Raw genomic sequence first — 16013 nt, forward strand, 5'->3', positions numbered from 1 at the left:
CCTATGAAGTTTCATTTTGACATCTCAAAGACTTTTTGAGTTATGCTCCACTCACGTAAAAAATTAAGTATGAAAAAATAAATAGGGCAATAACTCAAAAAAATTTAAGGGTAGAGTTATCATTCTTGTGCACTGCACACCTCCTGAGTGAGATAAATCCACCTATGAAGTTTCATGTTGATATCTCAAAGGCTTTTTGAGTTATGCTCTGGACAAAAATTAAGTTTGAAAAATAACAAAGGTCGATAACTGAAAAATTATGCAGGGTAGAGTGATCAATCTTGTGCACTGCAACCCCCTCAATATGATCTATCTACATATGAAGTTTCAAGTTGATACCTTAAATACTTTTTGAGATATGCTCTGGACAAAAATGTCGGACGGAAGGAAGGATTGACAGAAGGACGGACAGACGAAGACTATTTATATATCCCCTGCCGCCTTTCGTAGGGGAATAATAAGCTCTTGTGCTTATGCATAGGGAAATAATGCACAAATACAGGTTTTATTGTTATATATTATATCATTTTATACATATGGCATTAAGTTGATATGTAACAGTTTCTTATTGGTATCTTTTTTTTTCAATGATTATCTTCTTTATCTTATCTACAATGTGCTATCAATAGATCTTCAAAGAAAAAAACGCAAGTAAAACAACATTCACATAATCATATTAAAATTGTTTAATTCAGCTATTTTTGTCATTTGCCACAGTAAACAGATCTTTTAAAAATTAATCCTTACGCAGTAATTAATCTTGATGACTCAATAAACTTAATAAAAATGTGAAATACTTTTATAATAATACACATATTTTAAATACATGTTATGTACTCTTTAAATGCATAAATTCTGTAAGATGTTTCTAGTTGTCTACATATTATAGATGAATATATCCACTATCAGTTCTTAAATTGCTCAGACTGGTTCAGAGCCTTTTATTCCGAGTTTTTATTGGACCAGTCAGGATCTCATTTTAACTTCGGAGACTGGTTACTTAGACTGGTACAAGACTGGTTCAATGTAAATAAACTTAAGTTCATGTTTGAGCCTGATCACCACCTGCCTTCGACTGCTTGTCTGTCTCTTGGCCTTCCACAGTGTTTTCATCCCCCATATCTTCTTCCTATGATAAAAATAAACTTGTTAATTTTTTAAAAATTAAATTGTCATTTGGCAGGATTTCAACATCAAAATTCTAAAATTTGGCAGTTTAATTTACAAGGAAAGCAATATCAACTTTCAAATACTTTTTAAGTTTTCAAATCAAATTAAGATAAGGTTATTGATACTTCATTAAATTTATTTGTGTAGTATACACAATAGGCTTTCTTTGTATCAGTTTAAAACTTAATGCCTGCAGTTGAACAAACTAATCTTCAAACTTACGAAACAAATACATAAAGTTTAAGTCCTAAGTCGCTTGCAAGTTATTCACATGCAATACAAAAGTGTTCATCTTTTTTTTTCACTATTTTTAGTTTATACAAATTTATTTTAGTTTGATTGCCGTGGAAGAAATTAATAAGCTTATTGAAACGTTCTCATATCCATTCCTGGAACCAGCAAGTACATGTACAAAGCAATGAGTGTAAAGTTTCTTGCTCATGGAAACAACAGCTTGTCCCTGACATCACTTATATGCATGCAGTACTACCTCTATTATAGTAAGTATAATAGCCATCTATAATTGGTTGGTAAAACTTACTGCCTTTCTTTTGCGTTTGCCTTGATTTTTTATTCTTCTACTTTCTAACGTGTCACTATCTTTAGATTTTTTGGCTCTTGGTTTTGGTCCCCAGTTTTTCTCTGGGTTTGGTTGCCATCTTGTCAAATTCTGTGACCTTGATCTTGGATTAGCTTTATTATGAGTTTCAAAGTTCACCTCAATAGATGGTTTCTGACTGAGTATAGCATGACATGGTGATCCTGGTTCATTTTTCTTAATTGGGTTCTTTTCAATCCATGCCCTCAATATATCCTGCAAAAACAGTGTTTTATAATATAATTTACAAGATTGTGCAGGGTTAAAGTCAATACATTCTCAGCATATAGGAATAAGAACATGTCTTGTTTTCTTTTTCAATGAATCAAGATTATTTCAACAATCTTGGTAGATTGACACTTAAAGAAAATGTATCCATCTAAATCAAATTCAACATTTTTTAAAGAAAATTACATAAAAAACTTTGTTTATTCACATTGAGACTAGCAATTTTGCATTTTAACAAATCAAGAGATGATTTTTTAAATCAACTAGAACTGTGTCTAAAGGACACACATGCCCCCACTGTGCAGATGTGCTCGTAAACAAGAGCATGCATATCTGTATGGAAGTTTAAGCAAAATCTGCCATCCGGTTTAAGAGGAGTTGCGTTCATAAAATTTCTATTATGGTATATAGTGAAAAAATCAACAAAGGGCCATAATTCTGTTAAATTTGGTCGCAGCAAATATTCTTTCCTTTACTTCCATCTACACATTAAGGTTGTTCATCCCTGGAAGTTTAAGCAAAATCTGCCATCCGGTTTAAGAGGAGTTGCGTTCACAAAATTTCTATATGGTATATAGTGAAACAAGAGCCCGGTTTGAGACGGGTAATGCTCCCCAAATAGGTTTTGGACACAGGAAAGTACACCTCTTGTAGTTTCAGAGTTATGTCCCTGGAAAAAGTTCAAAGTGCAATAATTCCAAAATTAGGCAAGGCAGAGTTACTGTTCTTTGCACTGCACTTCTAATCAATGTGATCTATCAACCTACAAAAATTCTTGTTGATATCTCTTATTGTTTCCGAGTTATGTCCCGGACAACTTTAAAAAGTAAAAATAAACAAAGGGCAATAACTCCAGAATAGAGTAATGATTCTTGTGCACTGCACATCTACCCATTGAGAAATATCTACCTTCAAAGTTTCATGTTGATATCTCTTATAGTTTTACAGCTATGTCCTGGACAAGATTTTTCTAAAAGGGGAGATAATTCAAAAATGAGGCTTAACAGAGTTATGGTTCTTTTGCACTGCACTTCTACTCAATGAGATCTATCTATCTCCAATGTTTCATCTTGATATCTCTTATAGTTTTAGAGTTATGTTACGGACAAAGTTCAAAGTGTTAAAATTAACAAAGGGCAATAACTCCAAAATTAGGACAAAAAGAGTTTTTTTTATGCACTGCACATCTACCCATTGAGATCTATTCACCTACAAAGTTTCATGTTGATATCTCTTATAGTTTTAGAGTTATGTCCCAGACAAGATTTTTATATAAGGGGAGATAATTCAAAAACCGGGCAAAATAGAGTTATGGTTCTTTGACACTGCACTCCCCCTCAATGTCCTCTACCACTGTATGAAGTTTAAACAAATTATCTCCAAGGGTTTTCAAGTTATGTATGCTCCGGACAAGACAACGGACGGACAGACGGACGGAAGGACGGACGTTCCAACATTTTGGGTTTAGGGGCTATTTTCTTTGTTTTCTTAAGGGCTACTAGCCCATAAACCCTTTGATCACGGAATGAACCTATTGTTCTCTTTTGTTCTCTTTACTGTTATATAGCCCCTAAACTTAAAATGTTTGCTCGGATAGACGGACAAGGCGCCGACTATATGCTCCCACGAAATTTTTCGGGGAGCATAAAAATCAACAAAGGGCCATAATGCTGTTAAATTTGGTCGCAGCAAAAATTCCTTCCTTTACTACCATCTACACATTAAAGTTGTTCATCCCTGGAAGTTTAAGCAAAATCTGCCATTTGGTTTAAGAGGAGTTACGTTCACAAGATTTCGGGACGTACGGACGGACAAGTGCAACGCTATATGCTCCACACTTTGTAGGGGCATAAAAATAAGTTTTTTATCCTCATTTTAACAAGTTATTATAGTTCAAACAATCTAGATAGAGCTTCATCCAAAGATCATTTTATTTAACATCTCTTACATTAACCCACTATATGAGATGTTATGTAAAGGAAAATGTGGACGGACAGGTAAACAGACAACAGACTTTGAGTGATAACAAAGCTCATTTTCAACTTCCCTAAAAACATAGTGCTATATTATCTTAATATCTTTATAGTAGACAGTAGACAGGATATATATTGTAGATATTTTTTAAATCTTGTATAAGTAATGTTTATAGGCTTACCCAGATCACAGAGTTGGGAGCATCTGTTTTCAGTGAGTTTTTGCAGGCATGTGAAAATGATACCTTGTAACCAGCATTCAAAATGGCTGATCTGAAGTGAGAGAGCAAATTATTGTTTGTTACATAAAAAACAGTCTGCATGTGGAAACTGATTTTCATTTTGATAAATCAAGTGATGAAGTATTAAGCCTAAAGTTCAGTCAGAAAACTTCTTATTTCAAACCTCAAGATCATAATTGAGTTTTATGATTTTTTATGGTGTAAGAAATCTTTAAACTACAAAAACTGTCAGGTCTTTGGCTCCTGTTATCCACAAAAAATAAAAAACATTTTCAGACAAGCTAAAATATTAGAAAAGGTCCATAAAAATTGAACAAATGGAGGCTTCATATTATATAGTAAAAATTGGCATAGAAACTGATCCCAATTGTTTTTATTTTTAGGCATTTTCACCTTATTAATGTGTCAAGTAAAAATAATCTATAAAAACATTTATGAAAACAATACAACAGAATAGTTTACCACATTTGCATATGATCCAAAAAAATATTTTAAAAATATACAAAAAAATAGATAAACATAAGTGTTTAACTCATCAGCATCTAGCAGCCCAGGACAAATAACAACCTGAAAAGCACTAAACCGGACATCAAACGCACACAGGGTAGTAAACTGGAAGAACACAAAGAGCAAGAGAAAAGACAAACATTTTTGGAACCTAGTACAGTAGTCTTTTTCTTTTCCTGGCTGTATAAGGGAGATAACAATCATTATTTTAACTGATGATATTTTCAACAGTTGTCTCCCTTCAAGTACAAAGATGTTTTATAAATACCAGACAATTTTTAAACTTCATTTATAGAATCTCATGTGACAATTACACTTATACGGCGACTTTTCTGCTGAAGCATGAACCAACTCAGTATTAGCCTCTCAAAATGCAGCTATAAATTTCTACATGTACTCGTAAAATATTGAAAGGTGGATTGTAGAGCTGTCATCGATAGAGACCATACTGTTGATATTTTTTGTTGATCAATAATCAATACACATTTAAAACTTTTAAAGAAATGATAACTTTGATTAATTATTTAAATGTCTATAAATCATGAAAATTCATCTGAAAATATATACTTGTATAAAACTGAGCCGTTGTTACATAATGGACATATGACATAGCAGTGATCAGAAACAAATAATGCAAAGGACATAAATTATAAACACTGAGGACACAATATATTTGTATGAACAGAACATGCATTTTACTAAAATCATTTAAACAGGTATGAATTTTAAAGCAAATAATATACAAAAATTAGGAGTATTTATGATGATATTGATATATTGGTGTATCGCCGATATTCAACATCTGATATTGATGTATCGTCAATATGCTTTGCACTGAATCAATGACAGCTCTAGTTGAATTATTCATCATTATTCCTCAGAAATGGTTTTATTGTTTTCATTTAATTATTTCTCAAAAGAATTTTTTTGTGTTCTTTTTGTAGTATTCAAAAAGTTTATCATTGTCAATTTTTTGCTTCTGATAAATTCTGGCAATTACTACAATTAAAGTGATTTGGTGCAACTTATGTGGATGTCAAAATACTACTTTGCTAAGAATTTCCTATTATTATGACAAATAATTTCACTTTTAAAGCTACTTTCTTCAGGCTACAAGCATCTAAAATGCTCTAATACTGTTATTTAAACATTATAACTCATATTTGCTCTTTCTAAAGAACAAATGTTTTTTTCCTATCTGAAGCACAATGTGGCTTTCTATTATATGGATAACTTTGCAATCACTCTTATAGTGTATTTAAAGAAATATAACCAAATTATTTAATTTTACCCATGAAATATGGTGCTATATCAGTCAAATATATTTCATATTTTTTAAAATTAAATATGAAATATAAATATGAAAGTGGGCGGAGTCAAAACTCATATTTATTTTAAGGGACTTCTTTCGCCGTTTTGTTTGAAAAATCTGATAAATACAAAACAACTTTTTCTTGAATTTTGTTTTGAAAACTATCTAGCATGATAGAAAATGGTCTAACTAAGAAAATTAATCCGAACACCAATATCTTTAATTCAGTAATTAACGCTGTACAGACGTTTAAAGAGTTGTTCATGTGACGTCACAATGTAGCGCTAAATATCGCGTGCAAATCAAGACAATTATTATATCACTGCGCGCTTAAATTGCAGTTGCGTAGCAAGCAAAGGGGTTCGTTACCAGTTTTCTTTGATAATGAAATTAAATAAAAAGGTTATTTTTTTCGTTTTCGTGAAATATGGTATATATTTTCACTCAGCATGATAAAATGCCACATATTTTCACTTGCCATCCCGGCTCGTGAAAATATGTGGCATTTTATCATGTTTCGTAAAAATATATTCCATATTTCACTCAAACGAAAAAATATCCTCTTATTATTTATATCAGCGTACAAGCTGGTAGTAATTTTGTTCTTATTTTGCAATACCCTGTGCCTTTTTTGTTAACAAGAGCGATCAGTAATCACATGTGTCGCCTCATGATGGCCAATTTCATGTTGGGACAAATTTTGTGACAGACGGACAGACAGACGGACAGTGCACAACTAGACTAACCACTTTGTACTGATCATTCCTGTAAAATTTGGATAAAATTGCTCCAGTAGTTTATGAGGAGTAGTCCGGACAAGCTTTTGCGTATCTGGCAACACACAGAAAAAAACACCTTTTTATCAAAGGGCCATAACTCAGCCAAAAATCATTCAATCGGAAAACCCGTGCAATATGCGCAAGGACTTGAGCTACAGATCAATCCTGTAAAGTTTCATTGAAATTGCATAAGTGGTATAAGAGAAGTAGTCTGGACAAACTTTAAAAATAAAAATTATTAAAGGGCCATAACTCAAACAAAAATCATTGAACCGGAAAATGCTGACAATATGCACAACTAGACTTGGTACTGATCATTCCTGTAAAGTTTGGATGAAATTGCACCAGTAGTTTATGAGGAGTAGTCCGGACAAGCTTTTGTGTATCTGGCAACACACAGAAAAAGAAACCTTTTTATCAAAGGGCCATAACTCGGCCAAAAATCATTCAACCGGAAAACCTGTGCAATATGCGCAAGGACTTGAGCTACAGATCAATCCTGTAAAGTTTCATTGAAATTGCATTAGTGGTATAAGAGAAGTAGTCCGGACAAACTTTAAAATTAAAAATTATTAAAGGGCCATAACTCTGACAAAAATCATTGAACCGGAAAATCCTGACAATATGCACAACTAGACTTGGTACTGATCATTCCTGTAAAGTTTGGATGAAATTGCACCAGTAGTTTATGAGGAGTAGTCCGGACAAGTTTTGTGACGGACGGACGGACGGACGGACAGACAGACGGACAGACAGACGACGGAGAATTGACCCCTATATGTCGCCACTACTCCGTAGAGGCGACACAAAAATTGGTAACATGAGTGTGGCACTGCAAACATAGGAGAATTAAGAAAATTTATATTTTTAAGCAAACCAACATCACAGTTAAACTGGCAAGTATACTATTTGCTCACCTTACATCCATCATTTTTGGTGGGCAACAATGTAGGACCTGGTAGAGTCCATCAACTTCATAATAGAGAGGTACTTCAATCTCTTCTGACACAACAGACAGCATTCCTTCTATTCTATTTGCAGTATTGAACTTTTCTGACTCAGCTGCTGCCCTTCTAATGATCTTGTCAACAAAGTCTGTATCATGTAGGGGTCCTAAATAAATCGGTCCACCCATCTGATGTTGGAACCCACAATGTTCACAATTTTTACCGACAGGTGGTCCCCGCGATGGAATAAATTTATATGTGTCATTTTTCCCAGGCTGGGTATCACATAATGGCTGAACGGTATATGAGCTGCATCCAACACACTGATACACCATGCCTGTATGTGCTGCTGTAAATTTTGTTTGCAACTGCCCACTGTACACACGGACAAACAAACGGAAATAGAAATCCACACTAAGTGATAAAACAGGCACTATATATCTAGAGTAAGTTGCAGCATGTGATTCTATAGAGTGTAAAATTATTCTCAATGCCATTTCATGGCAAAATTTACTTCTCAGTGGTAAACCACCATACATTGAAAACGATTTTTCACCAAAATTTCCACAAAGCGTACCACCATCTGTGCATGTAATACATAGTAATCCCCCATCCCTGATTGACTGTACAGCTGCATCCAAAAAAGGACCTGCAGAACCATACGGATCTAGATCAATCACATCAAATCTATCATCCACTTTTTTATTCAGATACATTAACATAGCACAATCATTGTGACTAGCCTCTACAAGATTTTCTAGTTTATTTCTCTTGATATTCTTCTCTATCACCTCTACAGCATGTTTATCAAAATCATTGGCAATGATTTTCTTAACACCAGGAATCTCCAGTCCGAATCTCATTGATCTGAGCCCAGATGCAGACAGACCCTCCAGTATCTTCATGCCATCAGGGTGCTGTTGCCCGGCCACAAGAGGTTCTTCAGCATCTATTCAACAAAGATATATACTGATAAAAATAATAATACATGTATATACAGTGGCTATTTTATTCTTACAAGTGAAGACAACATATCTCAATGGATAACACATACAAAACATTTTTGACCTTGACCTTTGAGCTGGTGACCAGGGAAATACTACTGAAAGCTTAGTTGAGTCATTAATTTCACAAACGTATATCGAATTTTGTCCAACACTGCTAAAAAATTCATTTGCAAGTTTATCTAATTAATACACTCTTCTAGGAGGGGGGCAAAATATTAAATCATTGACAACTCATTTTGTTTATGAGCCTGAAAAATTTCTTCTTCAACAATCAAGCATTTACTGGTCACATACATTGTATCATAAGCATAATGAACTTACCTTACACCACAGAAAGTAAATGGAGTTCTGCAAATAATGAAGTACTCTCATAAATTTGGGCTTAACATTATTACCTTCAATTAATTCCTTCCCAGGATTCTCTTTTTGCCAAATCTTATGCCTCTTTTCTCTTGCTTGTTTAACATGTTCCTCAGCAAACTCTGACAGGATGGCTATGGTAAGGTCTCGGTTGAACTCTTGTACAGGGTTATAGAACACTGATGCTGGCTGGAGAACTTTAGCTTTGCCTTCTGTAACGAGGCTGAATTTTGTAGATAACCCTTCCATTTCAATATCTACATTCTCATTATTATCTACCTTCCATACTTCATCTGCCATGGTGCTACACTTCCTCTGTAACAATAAAAAGTAATCTCTCTATATTATTGCAGTAATTACAGTAGCATTTTTTCACTACAATGTTGTTTTTTTACAAATTTACAGATAATTCAGAAAATGTCAGAAGTATTTTACTTTCAGGTAGAAAAAAAACTGTTCTAAACTGTTAAGTGTTCATAATTTGTTCATTTAGCTGACTTATCATTACATCATAAACAATGAAAATACAGAAAACAAGACTGGAAATTAACACTCGCAAAATGCAAGTCGAAACAGACCAATGCGAGTAACTTTTCTTTACACAGGAACATTTTTGCGAGTGAAGCAGATAGTGATTAATATTAATAATTTCATAAATATAGATCGATATAACTTGGTAAAAAGAGATGAATTTTTAACAAAAATGGCATCCGTAATAGGGGTGGTTTCAGTACATTCAATAATTTTACTCTCCAAGCACGGAGAGGGTCAAGTAGACTCAAGCAGATTCTGGGATTGTTGAATTAATTTAATTGAAGGCAATTCTTTCGAAAATTATGCCTCAATTATTCAAATTTTGCTCTTTTTAAAACAAGAGCCGGTTGAACCGGGTGATGCTCCCCGAATAGGTTTTGGACACAGGAAGGTATACCTCTTGTAGTGTCAGAGTTATGTCACAGGTCAAGTTCAAAGTGTAAAAACAACCCAAATGTTGTGCACGACACATTGTCTCAATATGGTGATCATTTCTGTGAAATAGTTGTAAAATCAGACTTCAAATAAGGAAGTTATGGGCTAGACATGATTTTGCTGCAAGGTCATGCTGTGACCTTGACCTTCAAGGTAGCCACCCAAATGTTGCATGTGTCACATCGATTCAATATGGTGATCATCCCTGTGAAATAGTTGTTAAATCCGACTTCAAGGAACGAAGTAACTGGCCGAACGCGATTTTGCTGCAAGGTCATGCTGTGACCTTGACCTTCAAGATAGCGACCCAAATGTTGCGCGCTACACGTCATCTCAATATTGTGATCATTTCTGTAAAATATTTTTAAAATCTAAATTCAAATAACGAAGTTATGGGCCGGACAAGATTTTGATGCAAGGTCATGCTGTGACCTTGACCTTCAAAGTAGCGACCCAAATGTTGGGCGCGACACGTTGTCTTAATATGGTGATCATTTCTGTGAAATAGTTTTAAAATCTGACTTCAAATAACGAAGTTATGGGCTGGACAGGATTTTGCTGCAAGGTCATGCTGTGACCTTGACCTTCAAGGTAGCGACCCAAATGTTGCGCGCAACACGTCGTCTCAATATGGTGATTATTTCTGTGAAATAGTTTTAAAATCCGACTTCAAATAAAGAAGTTATGGACCGGACACGATTTTGATGCAAGGTCATGCTGTGACCTTGACCTTCAAGGTAGCGACCCAAATGTTGCGCACGACACGTCGTCTCAATATGGTGATCATTTCTGTGAAATAGTTTTAAAATCCGACTTCAAATAATGAAGTTATGGACCGGACACGATTTTGCTGCAAGGTCATGCTGTGACCTTGACCTTCAAGGTAGCGACCCAAATGTTGCGCGCGACACGTCGTCTCAATATGGTGATCATTTCTGTGAAATAGTTTTAAAATCCGACTTCAAATAATGAAGTTATGGACCGGACACGATTTTGCTGCAAGGTCATGCTGTGACCTTGACCTTCAAGGTAGCGACCCAAATGTTGCTCGCGACACGTCGTCTCAATATGGTGATCATTTCTGTGAAATAGTTTTAAAATCCGACTTCAAATAACTAAGTTATGGACCGGACACGATTTTGATGCAAGGTCATGCTGTGACCTTGACCTTCAAGGTAGTGACCCAAATGTTGCGCGCGACACGTCGTCTCAATATGGTGATCATTTCTGTTAAATAGTTTTAAAATCCGACTTCAAATAACTAAGTTATGGGCTGGACACGAGTTGGGACGTACGGACGGACGGACGGACAACCCGACGACTATATGCTCCCCCGAAATTTTTCGGGGAGCATAAAAAAACTAGAAATGTGTCATCATGCCACGGATGCCCCCGCATGCAGCCAAAATTTCAAATGTTATAATATTTAGTTCCAAATTTGTTTGCACAAATTATTTTTTTCATTCTAAGTTCAAAGCCCTTAAAACTTTTTAATGTTAACACAAACCATTTTTATACAATGTTCAAGGCACTGAAATTATTCAGTCTTAACCATTTTTATACAATGTTCAAGGCACTGAAATTATTCAGTCTTAACCTTTTAAAAATAGCATATTGCATATTTGTAGCCAACATAATGGCTATATACATTTCCACAAAAGTATGAGTGCTGAAACTGAAAGTTCAAAATTTTTCCAACATTCAGGAAAGATAAGTTTGTCTAAAATCATTGAACCACGACCAAATTCAAACTTAAACTGCTTATTCCTAAGATGTATCTATATTATTTTCAAAGTGAAAGGGACATAACTCTGCCAAAAAATCATCGAACCATGACCAAATTCCAACTTGACCTGCGCATTCCTTTGACATATCCATATGTCAATTTTGAGTTGAATATGTAACACTGTTGGGTTGATAATGAACAGAAACTGTAAATTTCATATCATTTTCAAAGTGAAAGGGGCATTACTCTGCCAAAAATCATTGAACCATGACCAGATTCGAACTTGGTCTGCGCATTCCAAAAACATATCCATATGTCAAATTTGAGTTGAATGTGTAATATTGTTGGGGAGATAATAAACAGAAACTGAAAATTTCATATTATTTTTAAAGTGAAAGGGGCATAACTCTGCTAAAAATCATCGAACCATGACCAAATTTGAAATTGACCTGCCCATTCCTTTGACTTATCAATATGTCAAATTTGAGTTGAATGTTTAATACTGTTGGGGAGATAATAAACAGAAACTGAAAATTTCATATTATTTTCAAAGTAAAAGGGGCATAACTCTGCCAAAAATCATTGAACCATGACCAAATTTGAACTTGGCCTGCGCATTCCTTTGACGTATCGATATGTCAAGTTTGAGCTAAATGTATTGTACGATTGGGGAGATAATGAACGGAAACTGAAAATTTCATATTATTTTCAAAGTGAAAGGGGCATAACTCTGCCAAAAATCATTGAACCATGACCAAATTTGAACTTGACCTGCGCATTCCTTTGACGTATCCATATGTCAAGTTTGAGTTGAATGTGTTGTACCATTGGGGAGTTAATGAATGGAAACTGAAAATTTCATATTATTTTCAAAGTAAAAGGGGCATAACTCTGCCAAAAATCATCGAACCATGACCAAATTTGAACTTGGCCTGTATTTTCTCATGACATATCAATATGTCAAGTTTGAGTTGAATGTGTTGTACCGTAGGGGAGATAATGAATGAAACTGAAAATTTCATATTATTTTCAAAGTAAAAGGGGCATAACTCTGCCAAAAATCATCAAACCATGACCAATTTCGAACTTGACCTGTATTTTCTCATGACATATCCATATGTCAAATTTGAGTTGAATGTGTTGTACCGTTGGGGAGATAATGAACGGAAACTGAAAATTTCATATTATTTTTCAAAGTAAAAGGTGGCATAACTCTGCCAAAAATCATCGAACCATGACCAATTTCGAACTTGACCTGTATTTTCTCATGACATATCCATATGTCAAATTTGAGTTCAATATGTGCAAGGGTTATTAAGATAATGAACGGAAACTGATGATGACGGAAGGACGGAATGACGGAACAGGGTAACACTATATGCCCCTGCCATTATATGGCGGGGGCATAATTAACTACACTGAAAACCTTATTTCCCAAACAGTCCAATGAGAAGGTATCCGCTCATATGATACTTGTGGAAAACACGGTTGAAAGTACAGAAACAATATAAAGGTATTATTACATTTGTATCATGACACTCGATATACATGCCAAAGCAAATAATTCTTACCACAATGTTAATTGTAGTTCTGGATAAGAGCAGCTGTGTTGAATTCAGCCCAGATTGATTGAAACACCTTCTGAATAAAACCTTTACCAACTGGTTCATACTATTTATGCCATACCTGTAAAGATTTGAATTTACTTGTGAACATTTGTTATAATTAATAAAACAAACATTTAAATAAAGCAATTTTGAAGAAATGCGGACAATAACTAAGTGGCCCCCAAGGTGAGGCCAATTTTTACTGCCGGTTCACGATTAATATAGCTTTTATAGATAGAGGCTACGAAGCAAATGCTACATGCCAAGTATCTAAGCTGTATATAAGTCTATATAAATCAAGTGACCCAAATGGGGCCAATATTGACAAAAAGGGGCATGATTAACATTAGTTTTGTATCTGGACCTCATAAGGTGAAACTGATGTTACATGCCAAATATCTAAGCTCTGAGCATTGTACAATGTTGTTTCACTTAATAAGAATTATCAAATTATTCAAGCCAGAATAGGTAACATGCACTGCAAAATTTGAGTTAGCAAATAAAGAAAGACATCAGAACTACAACTTATTCTGTCTAAAAGTCTGCCAAATTACTTCCCTTGCATATATCAGAAGCGCACATATTTATAATATTCATCTTGTTGACATTTGATTTTTTTTTCTAAAAAAAAAAAAACAATTTTCTAATAGTTTGTGTAAGTTCCTTGCTGTTTATATAAGGTTGTTAGGGGCCAGTTTCACAGACGGTCGGTCCCCAATCAGTCATTTAATTTTAAATTTACTCGCTGTTATGATCGGTTGTCATGCATGATTTTATTTCTGGTTTTCTGTGTAAACCGCCATTGGTGACAGAAAGCAAACTCAAACGGGGTTGGATCGGTGATAAAATGCTGAAATACTGTAAATCGGAGCTTAATCAGGCGTGACGCTGATTAATCAGTGTTTGATAGCTATTCATCAGTGGTTAAACACTTTCCGTCAGATATGGCCGGTGATTCATATTTGGTTATTTTTGTCCGATCGACGATATCGGTGATTAAGAGCTTGCATATCTTGTGATATAGGTTGCTGTCGGTTATTTGTAAAATATTTTCACCGATCCAGATTTTTAAACATGTTTAAAAATCGCAATCGGTAATTATAATCGCGGGTAATTTTTCACGGATGAAACTTATCTTTCCCCAATAGCAGTTGATAGGTGGGAAACAGGTGACCAAGTGATATCGGTGTTAAATACGTTGTCATCGGTTCACTCCATAATTTGGCTAAAAAATCTACCGATCAATCACCGATGGCTCTGTGTAACTGGGGTGTTATGGGCCGAAACGTCTAGGGGCCGATTTGGCAAAGGGGCCGATTTGGTTTCGGGCCGAAACGTCCTGTTTGCGTTCTTACAACCCAGATTGAAATTTTGGACAACACATATAAAATATCGACAATAAAAACTTACTGTACGTAGGTATTCGTTTAAATCGATTGAAATAAATATTGTCGTACATTCCATAAAATGCTTACATTTAGTCATTTACACAACATTGCAAAACTCATGCAACTTTCTTTTCGGATCACCTTGGGTATCATCCTAATTCGAAGTTTGACGAAGAGGGCCGAGAAGTTGCGATTGACGCAAAAATATTAAGATTAGCGAACTGGACACTGTAGTCGAATAATCGAAAAGAACACAGGGTTCAAATAATTATATAGAAAATATAAAAAGAAAGGTAGCTCTCATTATTTCAAACACTAAAAAACATTTAAAGGTTTATTTATACAAATGTAAAAATTTACTAAAAAGATCTTTCAGGAAAAATAAGGGCTTTTCACCCTATCAAAGGGGCCGAAATAAAGCCACATACCCAATCCAAAATAGCTTTTTTTCTCTTATTTCAGAAAAAAAAATCCATCAAAAATTTAACTATCACCATTTTTAGAAGGATTTAACTGTTTTGACTTGGTCGTGTATAAGATACATTTCAACTTTTATGACATTTCACTTACTTTCCAAAATGTTGAATAATATTCACCTTTTTATGCCAGGGGCCTTTTCCTATATTTTTACATGATATATTTACTTGTATAATTATACACACAATATAACATTTCAAATTTTACAGACATAACCATCAAGTATACATACAAATGTGTTAGGCCAATAGTTCTTACAGCATTATCGTGGGCCTTTTCTGAAGTACATGTAAAATGGAGAGAAAAAATATGAAGTCAGTCATAATAAAGCTTAAGTTATTTGAATGTAGTTTGTGATATCATACTTCAATGAATTTTAATTTTAAGTAATATTTCATGAACAAATTGTTGGTTCTAATTTTAATAAGTATATAATTTATTATGTTAATGAAAAGAAAAGATTTGGGGGCGTCCGTGGCCGAGTGGTTACAATAGTTCACGCTGAAGGTTCGAGCAAGCAATTAGCGTCGTCATATTCTACATGTGAGAAAGCACTGGGTAGCTAGCTTAAAGAACGTCGGTAATACTATTCAGGTGCCCGTTTGTGCCTGAAAAAATGTACAAAGGAGTACATGAGGTCTTCTTTGACCAGTAATTTAAATGAAAAATCGCCATTTGACCTATACTGTGTTGGTGCAACTATAAAACCCAACAAGAACATAA

General features: G+C 34.5%; 1 protein-coding gene across 2 annotated transcripts; it reads right to left on the minus strand.

The window, feature by feature from the left end:
• Positions 1 to 668: 668 nt before the first annotated feature.
• LOC132713381 (tRNA (guanine(26)-N(2))-dimethyltransferase-like) lies at positions 669 to 15013 on the minus strand. Of its 2 annotated transcripts, none has more exons than XM_060695951.1 (7): positions 14901 to 15013; positions 13390 to 13504; positions 9159 to 9438; positions 7727 to 8705; positions 4152 to 4242; positions 1712 to 1984; positions 669 to 1129 (listed from the first exon to the last, which is right to left on the minus strand). In XM_060695951.1, coding segments are annotated over exons 1-7 (1827 nt in total). In that variant the 5' UTR covers positions 14903 to 15013; the 3' UTR covers positions 669 to 1042. The 2 variants fall into 2 exon arrangements, with proteins under 2 accessions (XP_060551934.1, XP_060551935.1); XM_060695952.1 differs by having other exon boundaries at positions 14836 to 14992.
• Positions 15014 to 16013: the final 1000 nt, after the last annotated feature.

This window comes from Ruditapes philippinarum, unplaced genomic scaffold (genome assembly GCF_026571515.1).
Source record: "Ruditapes philippinarum isolate M1 unplaced genomic scaffold, ASM2657151v2 ctg936_1_1_1_1, whole genome shotgun sequence".
In the NCBI taxonomy this organism is placed as follows: Eukaryota; Metazoa; Mollusca; class Bivalvia; order Venerida; family Veneridae; genus Ruditapes; species Ruditapes philippinarum.